Here is a 19,551-nt window from a genome sequence, read left to right on the forward strand (position 1 = left end):
CCTTCCCACACCTATTCAAGGCCTGTGGGTCCCCAGCCGCCCAGAGGCTATGTGCCCCTCACAGGGGTTCATCTGGGCCTCTGACTTCCTCCCCTCTGTGTCCCTAAGTTCCCCGTGTTCAGAGCATCCTCAGGGAAAAAAGCAAGTTCTGGACTCAGTCATCTCTCAGATCCCTTCTATTCTTCAAATTTGTCCTAGTAATTTCTTCCCATCTTGTCAGATACTTATTGCTTTTTCACAATTGATCTTGCTACTTTGTCTTAAATCTAACATTCTTAGGTGGTTTTAGGGGGCAAGTTGGCCTGACTGGCCTGGCCTGTCCCTATGGGTCCCCTACTGATGGAGTCCCCTTATCTGGGCTGCCAGCTGCTGTGTGTCTCCAGAGGTGTCCTGCCCGACCTTCTGGTGAGGACAGCCTCTGACTTCCTGAAGGTGTCTCCATCCAACCTCTTCCTCTCAGATTATCTTGTGACCGGCAGCCTCTTCATTTGGGCGGCTTCCTCTCCCGGAATATTGGCTTAAGTCGCCGTGACAGATGGAAATCAGTGACTCAAAGGCAAGCTGGAAGCTTGAAAGCCACGCTTCCTTCCAAGTTGAAAAATCACAGCCGCCCACATAGCCCAGGTTTCTGTGCTGGAAGGAGTGAGTTGGCCAAGTGTGAATGACTTTGCTGGGGGAGAGGAAGTTTGGAGGGGCTCCTCTGGAGCTGGTGGTTTCATCTGCATACCTGCAAGGTTCTTGGCCCGGGATGGGCAGCCAAGTCCTTCTTGGGTGAGAGTCCACTGGGGAAGGTGGCCTGGTCTTTCTTGTTGTGGTGTCCTCCTATTCCTAACACGGACCCCCTTACTTCTCTGGGTGGAGAATTCAGAGTTCTGAAAAAACCCTGATTGATATGACGTAACTGCATTATGCTTTGTTTTTCTCATGGAACATGAAATCCAGAGGATGATAGACATCCTCAAGAGCCCAATCTTATTTAAGTTCCAGCCCCTGCCTTCCTCTTGTGTGACAGTCTACCTCATGGTCACACAATGGCTGCTTGGACCCCAGGCATTGAGGCCTCATTCCAGGTAGGAGAAAGAATGTAGATAAAAGGCAAAAAACAAAAACAAACCCCACATATACTAGCTGAGTCTGTGCCTTTTAGACATATTTCCCAGAAATTCCACCCAGAAAATTCCATTTAGATCTTAATGACCAGATCTTGGGCACATGCCACTTCTAGCTTCAAGGTCAGCCCAGGGAGGAAGCGCTTTAGAATTTTTTTTTCCTATCCAAAACAAATTGTGGTTCTACTAATAAAAAGGATGGAGAGAGTAGGTGCTAGCCGAGCAACCGTGGGGTCTGCCGCTGGCCTTTTTCTTACAATTCCCCCCCTCCTCCCCTTCCCCCTTCCCTCTTGTATGAGTTTCCTGGGGCTGCTATATAACAAATGACCCCAAATAGGGTAGCTGTAAACATCCAGAATTTATCCTTTTCCTGTCCTAGAGGCCAGAAGTCTGAAATCAAAGCGTTGGCAGGTTGAATCCTCCTGGAGGCGCTGAGGCAGAATCTGTTCCAGGCTTCTCTCCAGCTTCTCTCAGCTCCTGGCAGTCCTGGCTCCCTGGCGATCCTTGGCTTGTAGGCACTTCACTCAGATCTCTGTCTCCCTCCTCATGTGGCTTCTCCTTCTGTAAGTGTCTCTCTGAACTGTAAGGATGCTCATCGTTGGATTTAGGACCCACCGCATCCAGATGACCTCACCCAGAGTTCTGAGCTTAGTTAACATCTGCGAAGACCCTGTTTCTGAATAAGGCCAAGGTCACAGGTTCCCTCTGGACAGGGCTTTGGGGCCACCATTCAGCCCACCACCCCTGTCCATTCTCCTAAACCGAGGGCACAAGCTCTTGACTCCTCAGGGAACTGTGCAGAACCCGCAGCGAGGGTGGGGCCGCAGCCCTGCCTATGTAGGGGTGGGGCCCTAGGCTGCGCCCTGTGAAGAAGCAGACCTAGGAAGCCATCCTGCTGGATCCTTCCAAAGGAAGGCTTCCCGCAAGACCTGCTTGCACTGATTTCTACGAACACCACGTGGGGACTTGGCATGCCTCTGGGACTTGATCCCCATGCGGGGCCCTTCTTCCAATTGGCTGCTCCCCTGCAGGGTCTGGGCCCTCTGCTGAGGGTCAGTGCCCAAGTTTCCTGAGGTGCACCCAGCCTCTGGGCACCCCAGGACCGAGGCTCCTGCACTCTAGCTGGCTACCCTGAGGTTCTGAGGTGTCCAGTGGCTGGAGCATCCCTCTGGATTCCAGGATCAGGGTACCCGGGACAGCTGGCCTCCAGGCCTGGCCCTGCCTCCACCTGGCTCCTGTGGCTTCTCAGCAGATGCCTTCACCCCTCTCTCCCCGAACTTCTACATCTGATGGTCTGTGCCCCTACCATCCCTAGGGCACTGTGGTTCACATGCGCTGACCGTAGACAAAGGTTGTTGGACTGTCCAGCCCAGAGCTCCCAGGAAGGGCTGGTGAGAGCAGACCGTCCCAAGATCCCAGTTTTGGGGCCTCCACACCCCCATGAAACTGCACTTCAGCAGGCAGGCCTCCACCCAGCTCTCTGCTGGGTCCCTGGCCCCACCCTGAGGATGTCAGGACAGGCCTGGGGCAGAGGAGCGAGGGAGGGACCACCCAGGATGTGAACGTCTGAAGCTGTTACAGCGGCTTCTTCTGTCCTCTGCGTCTCTCCACTGCTGCTGTGACAACTCATCAGCTGGGAGTTGCTTAAAACCACACAGATAGTTTTCTCTCACAGTTACAGAGGGCGGGAGCCTAAGATGGGTTTCCTTGGGCTAAGATCGGGGTGTGGGCAGGGCCACACTCTCTGAAGGCTCCAGGGGGCTCCTTCCTGCCTCTCCCAGCTTCTTGGGGGCCCAGGTGTCCCTTCCTTTGCGCCTTCGCTGCCGGCTAAGGCTCCATGCCACAGGCCTCCTCTCTGTGTCAGATTCCCCCGCCCTCTCCATTCATGGATACTTGTGATGGCATTTGGGGCCCTCCTGGGTAACCCATCTATCTCTCATCTCAAGGGTTATACCTTAATCCCACTTGCAAAGTCTCATATAATGCAATGCGTTCACAGGTTCTGGGGATTAGAACCTGATATCTTTGGGAGACATTACTCAGCCCACCACACCCGTCCCAGCTAACTAACAGACAGAGACTCCATTTGTTAACTTACTGTGATTTATTGAATGAGTTGCTAATATTTAGAGATGTGAACATGTGCTGCTGCCTTCTCTCGGAAGTCTAGAAAATCTAGTGGTTTGGACCCATTAGATCTGGAGCAGTGGCTGCTGCACGCGGGGTGTGTGCACCCGTTCACCCCATCCCCACCACTCCCTTTCGCCCCCTGACGCACGCCACAGTCCTATTTATCATTAACAGCAGTTGTCACTTTTCTCAGGGCACAAGAGAAAGCATCTGGGAAACGGGATCCAAACTCCTCCTAGCCGCTCCCCCCTCCCCACCCCCGATCCCCACTATCCTGCCTCCAGATCCAAGTCAGTCTCCCCTCCCCCCACACGGCATGAATAGCATCTCACACCCATGCTCTGATAGAGCCGTCTTCCCCTCCCCATGGTGTCTTCCAAATTATCTCTTCTAATTAGAAGTGCCTTCCCTCAGGTCACGGGAAAGGAACTTCCAATGATTATTCCATAAAAGTAGAATTGCTGTGGGCCTTCAGCAGCCTTTCACATCCGTGTGCGATCTCTGCCAATTACAGCCATGATGATGAATTTGAGAGGGGAGGGCCCTCTTGTCACCGCAATCCTCAAATGGAAGCCACTTTTCCTCTTGAAAGTCCAATCTCTGCCTCAGAAACCAAATGTGTTTCCCCGGAAGTGTCACCTCGGGCTCTGGACAAGAGCACCAGAACAGAGTGAGTTCTGGACGCACACTTCATCTGCAGGGGCATGGTGGGACTTTGGATTTGAAAAGGGCCCATGAGTTGCGCCTGTCCCCTTGGAACCCAACCTTGACCACCTGCTTCCTTTAGCCCGGGACCCACTTCTGTTTCCTGCACCTGGGCTCCCAGTGATCTGGGCTCCTAGGAGAGCCACCCACCCACCAGGCCTCTGTGTTGGAGCCTCAGGCACCTGTTCTGCCTTGGTGAGTCCAGCTCTTGTCTACCTGGACTGAGCTGGAGTACACCTGAGCAGGTTACCCACCTGGGCTAGAGCTCAACTGAGTGGGCCACCTCCCTTTGTGTAGACAAAGATGGCCAGCACCTGGCACAGCTCTTGACATTTGAGATACATCATATATGTTCGATGAACAGATGAAGAAATAAATGGTACAACCACAAGATGAGATTTTATGTTTGCAGCCATATAAAGTTACACTTATGTAGAATTTTTAGTGACATAAGAAAATGCTTAAGATGTAGACTTATATATACATCACGTGTATTTATTAAACTTGTTTGAAACTATTATATGTAAACTTATAAAAATAATATAGGGCACTAAAATACTGATACTGGTTTTCCTGGGTGATTCTGTGTGTATATATTTTCAGAATTTTCCGCAATAAATATTTATGACCTTTTCAATCAGAAGAAATGCACTTTCTAATTAGAAAAGTAAAAACAGATATTGCTGGCCACAGTATAAAGCAAATCTAACCCTTTTGGAAAGTAATTTGGCACCAAGATCTCCAAAAATGTTTTATGCTTGACCCAGTGGTTCAGTTTCTGAAATAAGAATATGATCCTAAATATGTAAAATAAGTAAATGTATAAGCATAGAGGAACTGTTAAGTAAACATTTAAATATCATGGTGGTTTAAAAGATGGTTATTAATTATAATTATTATTGCCTCACATAAAACTGTGGGAGACACTGACAGTAACTTTATTTTTTTTCATATTTATTTCTTCATGGGGTCTTAGTTGCATTAACACAAGACCTTTCATGGTGGTGCACAGACTCTTCAGTTGTAGCACAAGTGCTCCAGAGCTCTCAGACTTCAGTGATTGCAGCATGTGGGCTATGTTGCTCCAAGGCAACTTAGTTGGGATCATAGTTCCTGGACCAGGGATCGAACCTACGTCCCCTGCTTTAGCAGACCGATTCTTAACCAGTGGACCAACAGAGAAGTCCTGACAGTAACTCGAAGTGGCAGCAAAAGCAGGATGCAGCTCTGCCCCTTGTGTTCCCCTGACCCCTCTGCAAGGGCGATGCAGCCGGGAGCCAGCGGGTGCCCAGGAAGCCTTGTTCATCCTGGCCTTCCCGCTGAGCTGGAGAAGCTTCCTGAACGCCAGCTGGCAGCTCATTCTCTGAGTGAGATGTGATGCCCTACTGGGCATGCAGAGAGCTTCTGCGGATCCCCTGACCAGGCTTATATTCAATCTAGATAATGTGACATGGCCATGCTGGTTATCCACCATCACTTGGTCCTCAAGCTATGCTAACTGTGAGTGTTCCCACCACCATCCTTACCTCTAACCCCAACTGAGAGGGGAAAGAGCTGGTATCCGCCCCACAGAGGGAGCCCTTTACCCTCCTGGAGGGGAATCATGCAGCCAGGAGCACCATGGGCCAGCAGGTGCCCCTGAAGCCTTCTGTCACTCATCTGTAGTGAGGGCCTGGTGTTCACCCCCATGCTGTTCACCAGCCTGGGCCAAGGGACAGCCAGAGGCCCTGCACCAGTATACTGTCATGAGGGTGGATCCTTCCTGCCCAGGGTGTAGTGCAGCCCCTTCTTTCTTGAGACGGTAGTGAGAGTTGTTCAGTCGCTCAGTTGGGTCGGACTCCTTGAGACCCCATGGCCTGCAGCACACCAGGCTTCCCTGTCCTTCACCATCTCCCTGACTTTGCTCAGTTTCATGTCCATTGAGTCGGTGATGCTATCCACCCATCTTGTCCTCTGTCGCTCCCTTCTCCTCCTGCCTTCAATCTTCCCCAGGATCAGGGTCTTTTCTAATGAGTCAGCTCTTCACATCAGATGGCCAAAGTATTGGAGCTTCAGCTTCAACATCAGTCCTTCCGATGAATATTCAGGGTTGATTTCCTTTAGGATTGACTGGTTTGATATCCTTGCAGTCCAAGGGACTCAAGAGTTTTCTCTAACACTACAGTTCAAAAGCACCAGTTCTTTGTCACTCAGCCTTCTTTATGGTCCATCTCTCACATCTATAACGACTACTGGAAAAACCATAGCTTTGACTATGTGGACCTTTGTCAGCAAAGTAATGTCCCTACTTTTTAATATGCTGTCTAGGTTTGCCATAGCTTTTCGTCCAAGGAGCAAGTGTCTTTTATTCTCATGGATTCAGTCACCATCCGCAGTGATTTTGGAATAGTAATAATTGTAATTAAAATGTCCCTGGTGTCAAAATGAAAAACGGATGACCTTTATGAGTCCTCTCTAAGATGCTTCTTTGAGATACCCAGAAGTTTAGAGCATGTGGCTAAGAGGATGGGTGGCCAGGGAGACCCTTGGGGGTCTCTGTGAAGTGGGCAGAATGAAAGCACTCGGCACAGAAAGGCCCCTTGGCGGGTAAAGGAGACAGATGAGGGCCGCATCTGTCATGGCCCGGCCATTGCAGTGACCTCCAGTCCCAGAAATGCAGAGAGGATGCTGGCTTTTGTTTGTCTCCTTTGTTGGATTGTCTGAAAAGTTGTCCGACAGAAGTTTCAAAGGCTGAGCTAATGAATGCAAATTTCCCATTGTTCTCAAAATCACATCTATTCAAGGATGAAATGAGAAGCTTGGGTCACCCTTCCCTGGAGGAGGAAGTGGAGGATTTCAAAACAGGAAAAACTACCCTTCCGCTCTTGTTAAGGAGGCCCAGCGCCTCTGAATCTGCACCTGCATGGGCACAGATCAGCCAGACAACAGGCTGAGCGCCTGTGGGATGTGACTGTTGCTCCACCCCGGCATGCCCAGTTCTCGGGATCCCTGTCCCCGCGGGTGGGGTGAGGTTGCATCTGTGTGTAGGTTTCCTGGTGCCACTCTGACAAAACGCCACAAACCCGATGGCTGAAGCAACAGACATTGCCCTCTCACGGTCCAGGAGGTCAGATATCTGAAACCAAGGTGTCAGCAGGGCCGAGATCCTTCTGAGCCTCCAGGGACAGATCTGTTGCAGAAAGGGGAACCGCTTCCATGGCCTGAGAGTGGGCTCTTGTCTAACACTTGGATATGAATTGTCCAAGGAGACACATGTGCTGGCAAAGCAAGAGACTTTATTGGGGAGGGGTGCCTGGGCAGAGAGCAGGAGGGTCAGGGAACCCAAGAGGACTGCTCTGCCATGTGGCTTCCGGTCTCAGGTTTGTGGTGATGGGATTAGTTTCCAGGTTGTCTTTGGTCAATTATTCTGACTTAGGGTCTTTCCTGGTGGTGCACGTGTCACTCAGCCAAGATAGATGCCAGTGAGAAGGATCCTGGGAGGTGGTAAGACACGTGGTGTCACCTTTTGACCCTTCCTGAGCTCTTCTGGTTCAGTACAGTTCAGTTCAGTTCATTTGCTCAGTCATATCCGACTCTTTGCGACCCCATGGACTGCAGCATGCCAGGCTTCCCTGTCCTTCACCATCTCCCATCGAGTCTGTGATGCCATCCAACCATCTCATCCTCTGTCGTCCCCTTCTCCTCCTGCCTTCAGTCTTTCCCTGCATCAGGGTCTTTTCCAATGAGTCAGTTCTGGTTGGTGGTGGCTTATTAGTTCCGTGTTCCTTACCAGGACCTCCTGTCGTAAAATAACTCACGCAAATGGTTACTGGGATGCCTGGCCAGCATGGGTAGTTTCAGTCAGTGTTTCCCCCATCAGACCCTTCCTGCCACTTTCAGCTCCTGGCGGCCCCAAGTGTCCTGGGCTCATGGCCACATCACTGCTGTCACTGCTTCTGCTGGCCATTGTCTCTGTGTGTGTCCAAAATTCCATCTTATATAAGGTCCTAGTTACAGCAGGGTCAGGACCTTAGCGTATCTTTGATGGGGGGGCATGGTTCAACCCACAACCGTCTGCAGAATCTGGTCTTTTGCTTTTTCAGGGGCCCTCGAACCAAGGACAACTAATTAGAACAGGAGCCCCCAGAGGCAGGATGAGAAGGAAGGCACCTGGCTGTCCCCCACCCCCACCCCTACCCCCTGTGCTGGTTACTTGGTGTAACTGGGAGTTGGCAGATGTGAGGAGGAAAACCCACGGCAGGTGTGACTCCAGAAGGCCTTGGCAGGCCCTACCTGACCATAGGTTCAGGGAAATGTGGGCCTCAGATCCTGCAGTAACGGCCGAGCCATCTTTAATCTTTACAATTTCCCTCTCTCTCCGTTCGCCCTCATTTCCTGGGGGTATCAATCAATCCTGCCTCTTTAGAAGGAATTCTTTGTGAGAAAAGATGTGAGTCAACGCTGGGATGTGAGAAAAGAGGGGAGATGAGAGCTCCGGGAACCCTGCAGGGAAGCACCGATGTGCGTGACTTTCCTTCAAAGCAAAATCGGATCCGTGGGTTTTCAATCAGGGGAGCTGTGACAGATGTCTCCTGCTCCAGAGAACTGTGATGAGGACTATCAGAGATCCGAGGCCGGCAGGGCTTGCCTCCCTGAGGGGCTGCAGGGATGCTCTGGAGGGCCAGCCTCTCAGAGCCCCTGCTGCCTCCTCTGGGTCAGCCATCAGCAGGGGCCAGGGCCAGGGCAAGGCCCAGAAGTTACCCACCCAGGACCCTGCCCTGGCTCTCAGCCCCTCCAGAGCCCAGAAGCAGTGTCTGTACATTATTCCTGTCTGCAGTCCATCGTGTACCCTTGAAAAGGTGAAAGGCCATGAGCCCCTGTTCCACGCACGGCAGAGGTCCTCCACGTGGGATCCCCAGCCAGCATCAGCATCCCCTAGGGGCTTCTCAGAGATGCCAGCTCTCTGGCCCACCTGGACCTGCAGAATCAGATACTTTGGGTGGGTCCTTGCAGCCTGTGTCCTCCAGGGGGCGCTGCTCTACATTGATAACCGCTATTCTAAGGGCCGCTGTTCCTCCCTCCTCCAGGGCTCAGTCTCAGGGGTGTGCACCCATGGAGCTGGCTTGCTGGTTCGCTGCCCACCCTAGCTGCCAGGCTCAGTCACTCCTCCATTCACTCTACCAGCTCATGTCCCCTACAGGCTCCATGGCTGTTGGGAGATGAGCGAAGAAGAACGCAAGCAAGGCTCCTGGGGCTCTGGTTCCAACCGTGACCAGATCCAGCTGGTCCCATCAGCATGTCCACAGCGGAGGCTAAAATATTGTCAATTAGAAAAAAATGCACAACATGGGAGTCTCAAATTAAGTTTTATTTGGGGATAAAATGAGGACTGCCGCCTGGGAGACAGCACCTCTGATAGCTGTGAGAAAACTGTTCCAAAGGTAGGGGAGAAAGACAGTATATATATACATATACACACATATACATATACATATATATATACACTATGATTAGAAAAGGCAGAGGAGCCAGAGATCAAATTGCCAACATCCGCTGGATCATGGAAAAAGCAAGAGAGTTCCAGAAAAACATCTATTTCTGCTTTATGGACTATGCCAAAGCCTTTGACTGTGTGGATCACAATAAACTGTGGGAAATTCTGAAAGAGATGGGAATATCAAACCACCTGACCTGCCTCTTGAGAAATCTGTATGCAGGCCAGGAAGCAACAGTTAGAACTGGACATGGAACAACAGACTGGTTCCAAATAGGAAAAGGAGTATGTCAAGGCTGTATATTGTCACCCTGCTTATTTAACTTATATGCAGAGTACATCATGAGGAACACTGGGCTGGAAGAAACACAAGCTGGAATCAAGATTGCCGGGAGAAATATCAATCACCTCAGATATGCAGATGACACCACCCTTATGGCAGAAAGTGAAGAACTAAAGAGCCTTTTGATGAAAGTGAAAGAGGAGAGTGAAAAAGTTGGTTTAAAACTCAACATTCAGAAAACTAAGATCATGGCATCTGGTTCCATCACTTCATGTCAAATAGATGGGGAAACAGTGGAAACGGTGGCTGACTTTATTTTGGGGGGCTCTGAAACCACTGCAGATGGTGACTGCAGCCATGAAATTAAAAGACGCTTACTCCTTGGAAGGAAAGTTATGACCAACCTAGATAGCATATTAAAAAGCAGAGACATTACTTTGTCAACAAAGTTTTGTCTAGTCAAGGCTATGGTTTTTTCAGTAGTCATGTATGAATGTGAGAGTTGGACTATAAAGAAAGCTGAGTGCCGAAGAATTTTTGCTTTTGAACTGTGGTATTGGAGAAGACTCTTGAGAGTCCCTTGGACTGCAAGGAGATCCAACCAGTCCATCCTAAGGGAGATCAGTCCTGGTTGTTCATCGGAGGGACTGATGTTGAAGCTGAAACTCCAATACTTTGGCCACCTGATGCGAAGAGCTGACTCATTCGAAAGATTGAGGGCAGGATGAGAAGGGGATGACAGAGGATGAGATGGTTGGATGGCATCACTGACTCAATGGACAAGCTGCTGCTGCTGCTGCTAAGTCACTTCAGTCGTGTCCGACTCTGTGTGACCCCATAGATGGCAGCCCACCAGGCTCCCCCATCCCTGGGATTCTCCAGGCAAGAATACTGGAGTGGGTTGCCATTTCCTTTTCCAATGCATGAAAGTGAAAAGTCAAAGTGAAGTTGCTCAGTCATGTCCGACTCTTAGTGACCCCATGGACTGCAGCCTACCAGGCTCCTCCATCCATGGGATTTTCCAGGCAAGAATACTGGAGTGGGGTGCCATTGAGTTTGCGTAAACTCTGGGGGTTGGTGATGGACAAGGAGGCCTGCGTGCTGTGGTTCATGGAGTCGCAAAGAGTCAGACACAACTGAGCGACTGAACTGAAACTGAAATATATATATGATTTTGGTCAAGCACGTATTTTTCCAGAAAGTTTCTGCTGGTCTCATGAAGCTTCTACTCGTCATGAGAAACAGTCGTCACCATAAAGGATCTTAATGCTTTTCTAGATATGAGGAGATACAAGAATTTGGCTCATAAAATCAGCTCCTGAGAATATCTAAGTATCTGAAGACCTGTCCTCCCAGTTCTCCCCTCACTCAAGCACAGAGTGCCTTATCTCTGCTCTCACCCTGAACTCCTTTCAGGGGTGTTGAAGGTCAGCAGCTGCAGCAGCACATGACTTAATCCTTGGAGAGGTAGCTGGCGAGTGCCAGCTTGTAGCTGACAATATCGAAGGGCAGCCCTGCTCTGATATTCACAGATTCTGCATTTGTGAACCCACTTGCTCAGTAAACTTTATTTATAACCCCCAGATCAACACGCATGGTGCTTTTGTGGTCATTTGTGGATGTGGGCACCTGGCAGATGGCTGATTCAGGGAGTAAAGACATGGAGGGTTTTCTGAGAGGGGGGACCCTCACAGCAGGGATTTCCTTGAATCCTGCACCCCAGGCACCTTGGTCTAGTCCCAGCCCTGCTGTGAGGAGAATCTGTGAGAGGAAGCTGGACCCCATTCTGCAGGCAGGGGTGCGGAAGCTCTGGAGAGGCAGCAGCACACAGCGGCGAAGCACCTTCCTATGGTGCCACCTTGCCTGCCTGCAGATGCGGGTTCTGGTGCTTGCAAACTGTGTGACCTTAAGCAGGTCACGTGACCTCTCTGTGCCTCAGTCAACTCATCTGCAAAATGGGGTGAATTATAGCCCTATCTCACAGGGGTGTTGTGGGAAATGAATGTGTTCCTATCTAAAAGATACATGCTACCTGACTATTACTGTTATCATCCTTATGTTTGTTGTTGTTTAGTCACTAAACCATGTCCAACTCTTTTGCAACCCCATGAACTGTAGCCCACCAGCCTCTTCTGTCTGTGGGATTTCCCAAGCAAGAATATTGGTCAAGTGTGTGTTAAATGCTCAGTCATGTCCGACTCTTTGCAACCCCACGGACTGTAGCTCACTATGCTCCTCTGTCCATGGGATTCTCCAGGCAAGTTACTGGAGTGGGTTGCCCTTCCCTCCTCCAGGGGATCTTCCCAACCCAGAGATCAAACTTGGGTGTTTTGCATTGCAGGCAACCGAGCCACCAGGGAAGCCCAAGAATATTGGAACAGGTTGCCATTTTCTACTCCTTTGGCCCTATAATGATGTACAGAAAGTCACAATGCAGGGACTTCCCTAGAGGTCCAGTGGTTAAGAATCCACCTTCCACTGCCAGGGACGTGGATTAAATCTCTGGTTGGCAAACTTAAGTCCCACATGCCTTGTGGCAACTAAGCCCCTGCACCTTGACTAGAGAAAAGCCCTCTAGATGAAATGAAAGATCCCATGTGCCACAACAAAGACCTGACAAAGCCAAATAAACAAATATTTTTTAAAAAAGAAAGTCAAGATGCAAACCCAAAAAAGAGATGCAAACCAAAATATGCCTACTTGGGGGAAATTAACAGAATGTCAGAAAAAGCCATCAATACTGTCCTGACATTTGAAAATTCTTCACTAGGTGCATGGGTGCAGTTATCGATAGAATTCCGCTTTGGTCCTCATGGACCCACATTGCCTGGCAATACAGAGAATAGTATTTACATCATCACCATGCGGCAAATGTGGCCTCCTCTCTCATTTTAGAATCAACACATGGACCAATCTGCGGAAAGCTCGATTGTAGTTACAGAGCAAAATGTAGATGTTACAAATGGTCTATAAAAAAAAAAACAACTAACTTATTTATTTGGCTGCACTGGGTCTTGGTTGCTGCAATCTAGTTCCCTGACCAGGGGCCAAACGCAGGCCCCCTGCATTTGAAGTGCGGAGTCTTAGCCACTGGGCCGCCAGAGAAGTCCTCAAATGATCTTTGACACCATAAAAGTGATGGCAAAGCTAAATGGAAGATGCAGAGAAGTATGTTAAGGTCTTTTCTGTTTTTTGCCATTCAACATTTTATGTTTTTTTTTTTAATGTTTTTCTTTTTATTGTGGTCAGAACATTGAACATGAGATCTGCCTTCTTAACACATTAAACAATTTTTTTTTTAAACTGGAGTGTAGTTGAATACAAAGCTGTGTTGGTTTCAGGTGTACAGCCAAGTGAATCATTAACACATTTTTAAGTGCACAAGGCAGTATTGCTAACTAGGCACAGTGTTCTGCAGAAGACCTCCAAGTTTGTTCAGATATATATGTACCCCTGAAACAAGTATATATACTGAAACTTCATATCATTGAACGGCAACCCTGGGAGTATGCTAATTTCTCATCTAACCTGGTAGGGAGTCCATAGACAGCAGCTAAAGTTGATATTTCCTGAAATAGATCCTTAAGTGTTCCTTTTAAGGTCACAAAAGTAACCATGAGAATAGCTAAAAATAATAACATAGCTAAGAAAAATCAAGGAAGGGAGGGAGGACAGGGGACAAGGATGTAGGCGGTAGGACTAAACCCTCATCTTTCATGCCAGGAAGGCAAGGGAAATTGTCTCAGGCTGGCAAAGCAAGAACTAGACCCATAAAATTATTATGTGTGCCTGCAGTGGACAAAACGAGAAAGCCTAAAACCAGAAGAAAATTATTTCCTTTGAAGAGAGGGAGACAGCACAGGAAACGTTAAGTCCTTGTTTTATAACTTTCTGGATGGTTTGAATTTTTCAGTGTGTGCTTTCTGCTTTTGTAAGCGGAAACTGGTGTGAAGGAGTCTGGTGGCCACTGTCAGGGCCTGACTGCAGCGGGTCAGGGTCAGCAGGACCAGACCCTGCCCTGGCCCCCCTACACACAGCTGGCCCCCATGAGCCGTGAGACTTTCTCTTTAGGTCTGGAAGTACATGTGCCCGTGGGAGACATCTATTTACAGACCTTTCAAAGAAAACTGCAAGTACAGTACAGACGTTTAAAAACAGCATGATTATATATATTTCGCAGTATTAAAATAACTGGAAGTGATTTGTGTCATGTGATTTTTCAATTTTACATCCAAAGAGTATCCTTCAGTTCAACACAGATACCAAGGCTACATTTGTCATTTAAAATGGAATAGTCTGGATCATGAGAGGTCCCTGGAGCCTGTGGCCATGGCACTGGTGAGCACAGGAGCCCCTTGGGTGTACGGAGGAGGGAGGTCAGGCCCCCACATTCCTGCCCTCACTGGGACGTGTTAAAAGATAAACTGAGGCAGATTACAAATCTTAAGATTATATTTGGGCTGGGGAATTCCCTGTCGGTCCAGTGGTTAGGGCTGCATGCTTCCACTGCAAAGGGTGCCAGTTTGGTCCCTGGTTGGGGAACTAAGATCCTGAATGCCACTGGACCAAAAAAAAAAAAAAGAAAGAAAGAAAGAAAGATCATGTTTGGACAAAAATTGACTGGAATGGGACAACCTCCAGCAGGAAGTGGTAGAGCACCTCACCCCCAGGAGCTGGAGAAAGTATACAGAAAAAGTGTAGAAACAAAGGAGGTTGTTGATTGGTAGGGCTTAAACCCCAGCTTTGTGTAGTTAGCTGTGATTGGCTGTGTGTGATTGGGATTTGCATTTCCTAACCTTGAGGTATTCACAGGCTTAGGTTTGGGTTTACTTGCATAGGTTCCATGCATTAGATGCCCCCAGCCAAGTGGACTTCTTGCTTAATTAATTTAAAACCTTAAGGAGGGAGTGGGTATCACAAGGGAAGAAACTGATATCCAGTGTGGAGCAGCATGTGACATCAGTGTTAGATATTTCTCAGAGTTTGTACTTCTAGTGGCCTGAACTAAGACCAGAAACTTCTCTGTGAAATCTAATAAATGCATTTCCGGGACGGGAGTTCACTTCAACTCTTTCTGTCTTAAGCTTCTGCTCCCTGGACCTCAGTCTCACAGGCAAGATGCCCCACAGTCGTCCATCCCAGAGAGAGCAAGATGTGTGGTCCTTGCCTGGTGGGCACTGCTCTGGTCCCTGATTCCCCCTGGGATGATGTCTCCTCTCCTGGCACAAGTGCCCAAATAGAACATTTCAGAAGACCACTCCCCTGGTTTGTCCTTCTCAGGCACTCACAGGTCCTTGGCTCCAGTAAGCAGAGGAGACCCTCGGGCATGTGGAAGACAGAGGTCAGCCCTCTCCCAGTCCCTGCCCTGGTCCCCCCAGGAGGGTTCCTCTTCAGCAAGTGCCACCCTCATTCTGGAGGTCTCCTGGTGTCACCAGAGAGTAGCTTCATCTGTTCTTAAACTTCTGTAATGTCAACTTAAAAAAAATGCACAGCAAGAGAGTTGCAAGATAGCTTTTTATCTGAGGCAGAATGAGGACTGCGACCCAGATAGAGCACCTCAGATACTTCTGAGAAACTGCTCCAAGGAAGTAGTGGGGAAAGACAGTATATATGTGATTTTGGTGAAGGGGGAGTACAGGCAATCAAGCACTTTTTTTTTTTTTTGGTAGGAACTTTCTGCTTATCTCATGAAGTTTCTGCTAGTCCCAAGAAACAGTCACCACCATGAAGGATTTTAGTGCTTTTCTAGATATGAGGAGATACAAGAGTTGGGCTCATAAGATCAGCTCCTGAGAATATCTATCTGAAGACCTGTCCTGCTGGTTTTCCCAGAGCCCAGAGTGTTGAGGTGATCTAAACACACATTGGAAAAGAAATTCCAGACACAGAGCATTTCAGAAGGGAGTGAGTTTATTGAGAATAAAGAGCAGAGATAACGTGGGCGCTGTGAGTGTAGCGAGCCAACCTCTTGACAGACCTGGGAGAGTCGACAGCTTTCATGAGTTAATAGCCAATTTTTATAGCCTCAAGACAAAGAAAATGCCTGCTGGAAGGTTGGCATCAGGTGACTGGCTAGGGTGCTGTAGGGTGGGTAACAGGATGGACACTTTTGCCTAACTTGGAGTCAGGAAGCCTGCTGGTGGTGATCAGAGGCTTTCGGCAGATTACAAAGGGGGTTCAGGCAGTTCCAGCGAGGACCTTATTTCTGGGCTTTGCTTATATGGTCTTGGGGCAGGACTCAACAGGGTGCCTTGTTTCTGCTCTCCACCCTGAACTCCCTTGGGGCGTGTGGGAGGTCAGCATCTACAGCCGCACATGACTTAATCCTTGTAGAGGCAGATGGCAAGGGCCCATGGCAAGTGCCGATCTGTAGTTGACGATAAATAGAATTGTACTTATGTTTTCCTCTGTGCCGTGGGACGCTTCTTGCTCAACAATACTTTTGAGACTCATCCAGGTTGTTGCATGTTTGGTAGTTCCTTTTCATCCCGAAGCAGCATTACACCGTGTGGATGTGCAACTAGTTGGAATTACGAAGATCCACAATATTAAGGATTGGGAGCAGCTGCTTTACATTTTTAAAGTTCACTTATTTTTATTTGACATTAAAAAAAACCAATAGAGTTTGCTTCTTCGAACAGTTTTGGGTTTGCAGAAACATTGAGTAGTAAGTACAGAGAGTTCCCGTGTAGCCCCTCCCCTGACTCAGTTTACCCTGTTGTTCACAGCTTGCATTAATGTGGTGCATTTGTAACAATTAATGAACCTACACTGACTCATCCTAATTACTCAAAGTCCATAATTTACATGAGGGTTCACTGTTGGTGTCCTACTTGCTCTGGGTTTGGACAAACGTATGTTAACATGTATCCATCATCATAGAAAGTTTCGCTGCCCTAAAAATTCTCTGTGCTCTGTCTGTTCATTCCTACCCTGAAACCTTGGCACTGGTCCTTATACTCTTCCTACTGCTTTGCCTTCCTGCAATGTCCTATAGTTGGAATTCTGCAATATGTGAGGAATTGGCTGTGCTTGCATCTGAAAGAAAGGGGCTGTCAGGGTGAGACTGGGAGGGGGGTGGGGGAGGGACATGGTAGGGCATGGGACCTTCCTGACCCCCTCTTTTTTCCCACCAGGTCTTGCCAAGCCCATTGGTCTGGTGGAGGGGCCAGGAGGCCTGGGCCAGGGCGGCATGGCAGCCACCCTGCGGGACGGCAGCCAGGAGACGGAAGGCAGGTTCGAGGAATATGGGTACAATGCACAGCTCAGCGACCGCATCTCCCTGGACCGTACCATCCCAGACTACAGGCCCAAAAAGTGAGTACGCGGCCTCTCCCACAGGCACCTCCAAGCAGCACCCCTGCAGGCCCAGGCTCCTGGCATCCAGACATTTACAGGGCAGAGCAGAGGGAAGGGCGCCCTGGCTGGCAGGGCCCTCCCCATCTGCCTTCTCTGGGTTCTCTGCCCCCAGCGTCCTGCCCCCTGTGCCCTGGGTGTCCTCTGCAGGTGCCCACCATAGGACTGAGTCTGGACCTGCCCAGGAAGCTGGGCCTCACTAGCTGATGCTCCAGGTGCCACCACTTTAGATGACACAAGTGACAAGTGACACAAGCTGGAAGCATCAGACTCTGCCAAGTACATTTGTCCTCCCTGCTTTTGGTCCAGGAACTGCAACGGCGGGTGGAAAGTCTGCCTGAAACAAGCCTTGCCTATGTCTAAAAGATATTCCCATGTCTGTCAGTTGCCTCTAAACGCCAGGTCCACTGATCCCCAAAGCCACAGCAGTTGAGTCAGAAAAGTCAGACCCACGGATGGCTGTGGCCTTGCCTTCCGGTCCCTTGACTGATTCCTGGTCTCAGACCACTGCGTCCTGTACTAAAGCTCACTAGGTCCTTTGGCAGAGGTGAGATTGGAACAAAATGCCATACTGAGTGGACCTCATTGCTTCAATAAATCAGCCAAGCAGGGTGCCTGGGCACTGGGCATGAATGAAGAGTTTGGCCAGACTCCTTGCTGTGGCTCCAGCCACAGCTGGGAACCTAGAACAAGCAAAACACTTTCAGCCACACCTTTCCAGCAGAGACCGGAGTTTAGGCCTAGGCCAGGCTGGCCAGCCGTGTAGTCAGAGCTGATATTGTGGGTCCTGAGATGGTGACAGGTCGTGCCTTGGCCTCTGAAGCAGTCTTTCAGGAAAGGCAGATGGGGGGTGGGAGTGTATCTACTTTTAGCTGCTATCTTGGTTTACCCCTCTTCCTGCTGTGGCCTCTGAGACAGGACTCTGGTTTGTAAAGTGGTCCCAGAAACTCTTCCCAGATGGCTCAGTGGTAAATAATCTGCCTGCCAATGCAGGAAATGCAGGAGACATGAGTTTTATCTCTGGGTCAGGAAGATCCCCTGGAGAAGGAAATGACAATCCACTCCAGTATTCTTGCCTGAGAAATCCCATGGGGAGAGGAGACTAGCAGGCAACATTCCCCTGGTTTGCAGAGTCTGATGACAGCAACTGAGCACAAACACACACCCAGAACCCCTGGGAGGGAATGGGAAGGCTGACAGGGAAGGGCTGGACCCTGAGAGGGTGCATCATTGTTGTGGGTTCAGGTGGATGGTGGCAGATCAGTGCCACTGGGGATGGGGGCAGTTATGGAGTTAGCCTCGGGGTTACCCAAGCCTAGGGAGGACTAGGAGCGGTTCTCACAGACTCCTCATTCATCCAAACTTGAGGGCTTGCTGCAGGGGCAGTGAGGTGAGATGCCCAGAGACCAGTTTCCCGGTGTGGGGCAGGGCTGGTATGAGCATGCGGCCGCAACAGGGAGTGCTGGGGCCTGGGACGTGGTAACCAGCCTGTCTGCCCCATTCTGATTCCATGTGCTCGCCCCACCCTGTCCCTTAGATGTGCTGGTGTGTTCCCTGGAGAGCTTGGAGCCACACGGTAGGAGGTTAGGTTCCCTCGTGACTCCATACCAGGAAATTACCCTTCTGTCCCCGATACAGTCAGAGAGCCTAGAGCGGGCGGCTCCCACCTGCTCCACCACGCACTGCAGGTGACGGTGCTGTTTTATTTTCATCACATTTATTTTCACGGTTACCACTGAAATAGCACAAGTAGTGCCTCTTTCCATTTGCAGGGATGACATAAAGGTCCCCTTTTGAATAAAAAGTGCATTTAGGTGTAAAAAGCCCAATTTGGAGAAACATCCTAAGTAAGTAATAAGGCAGGGGGTGCCGAGATTGACAGCAGACAGGCACGGACCTGAATGAGTCAGGTTTGGGAAGCTCCAGTCTGTGCTCTGAGGTTGCATGAGCGCGCGCATGTGCTCGCACAAGAACGTGCGTGAGTGCGCCTGTGGTCCAGTGTGCGTTGATTTCTGAAAGCCACCCTCCCCCCACCCTTCAATTGTGTCCTGACTTTTGGAGAATGACCCCAGTTATCCCGTCAGCACAGCTGCTGGAATTTAGCACCATTCTTGGCTCTGAGCCCCTGGGCAGCCATGGTGTCATTCGGAGGAACCCAAAGGGCAGCTTCAATAACTCACTAAAGGACTCGCAGGGCTCAGCAGAGCTGTTAGACATGTGGTGCTGTTTGTTGTCACTGAAGAACAACAGGAAGGAGTCCCAGATGCCCCTCAGAGCCGTGGGGCTCGCGGGGACAGTGCCAGATTCTCCCCGCTGGGAGGTGTTAGCGCACGGGGACGTATTGCCACCAGGGGCGCCCTTGAGCCTTGGTATCTGGGTTTTTACTGGCTGACCTCAGTCTCCAAGCTCCTGCAGAGGTCAAGCTGAGGCCCCACATGAACTTACTTGCAGCAAAGATTACCCTGCGAGGCTCCAGGACTCTCATCAAGCAGGAT

The 19,551-nt window shown here is 49.7% G+C and overlaps 1 protein-coding gene across 1 annotated transcript in view; it reads left to right on the plus strand.

The window, feature by feature from the left end:
- The window catches only part of GALNT9 (polypeptide N-acetylgalactosaminyltransferase 9), a 124,165-nt gene that overhangs the window by 16,695 nt on the left and 87,919 nt on the right, over positions 1-19,551 (plus strand). Inside the window, exon 2 of the mRNA XM_027956382.3 lies at positions 16,837-17,017. Coding sequence (XP_027812183.1) covers positions 16,837-17,017 — 181 coding nt within the window. The remainder of the gene's footprint in view (positions 1-16,836; positions 17,018-19,551) is intronic.

This window comes from Ovis aries, chromosome 17 (assembly GCF_016772045.2).
Source record: "Ovis aries strain OAR_USU_Benz2616 breed Rambouillet chromosome 17, ARS-UI_Ramb_v3.0, whole genome shotgun sequence".
Classification (NCBI taxonomy): Eukaryota; Metazoa; Chordata; class Mammalia; order Artiodactyla; family Bovidae; genus Ovis; species Ovis aries.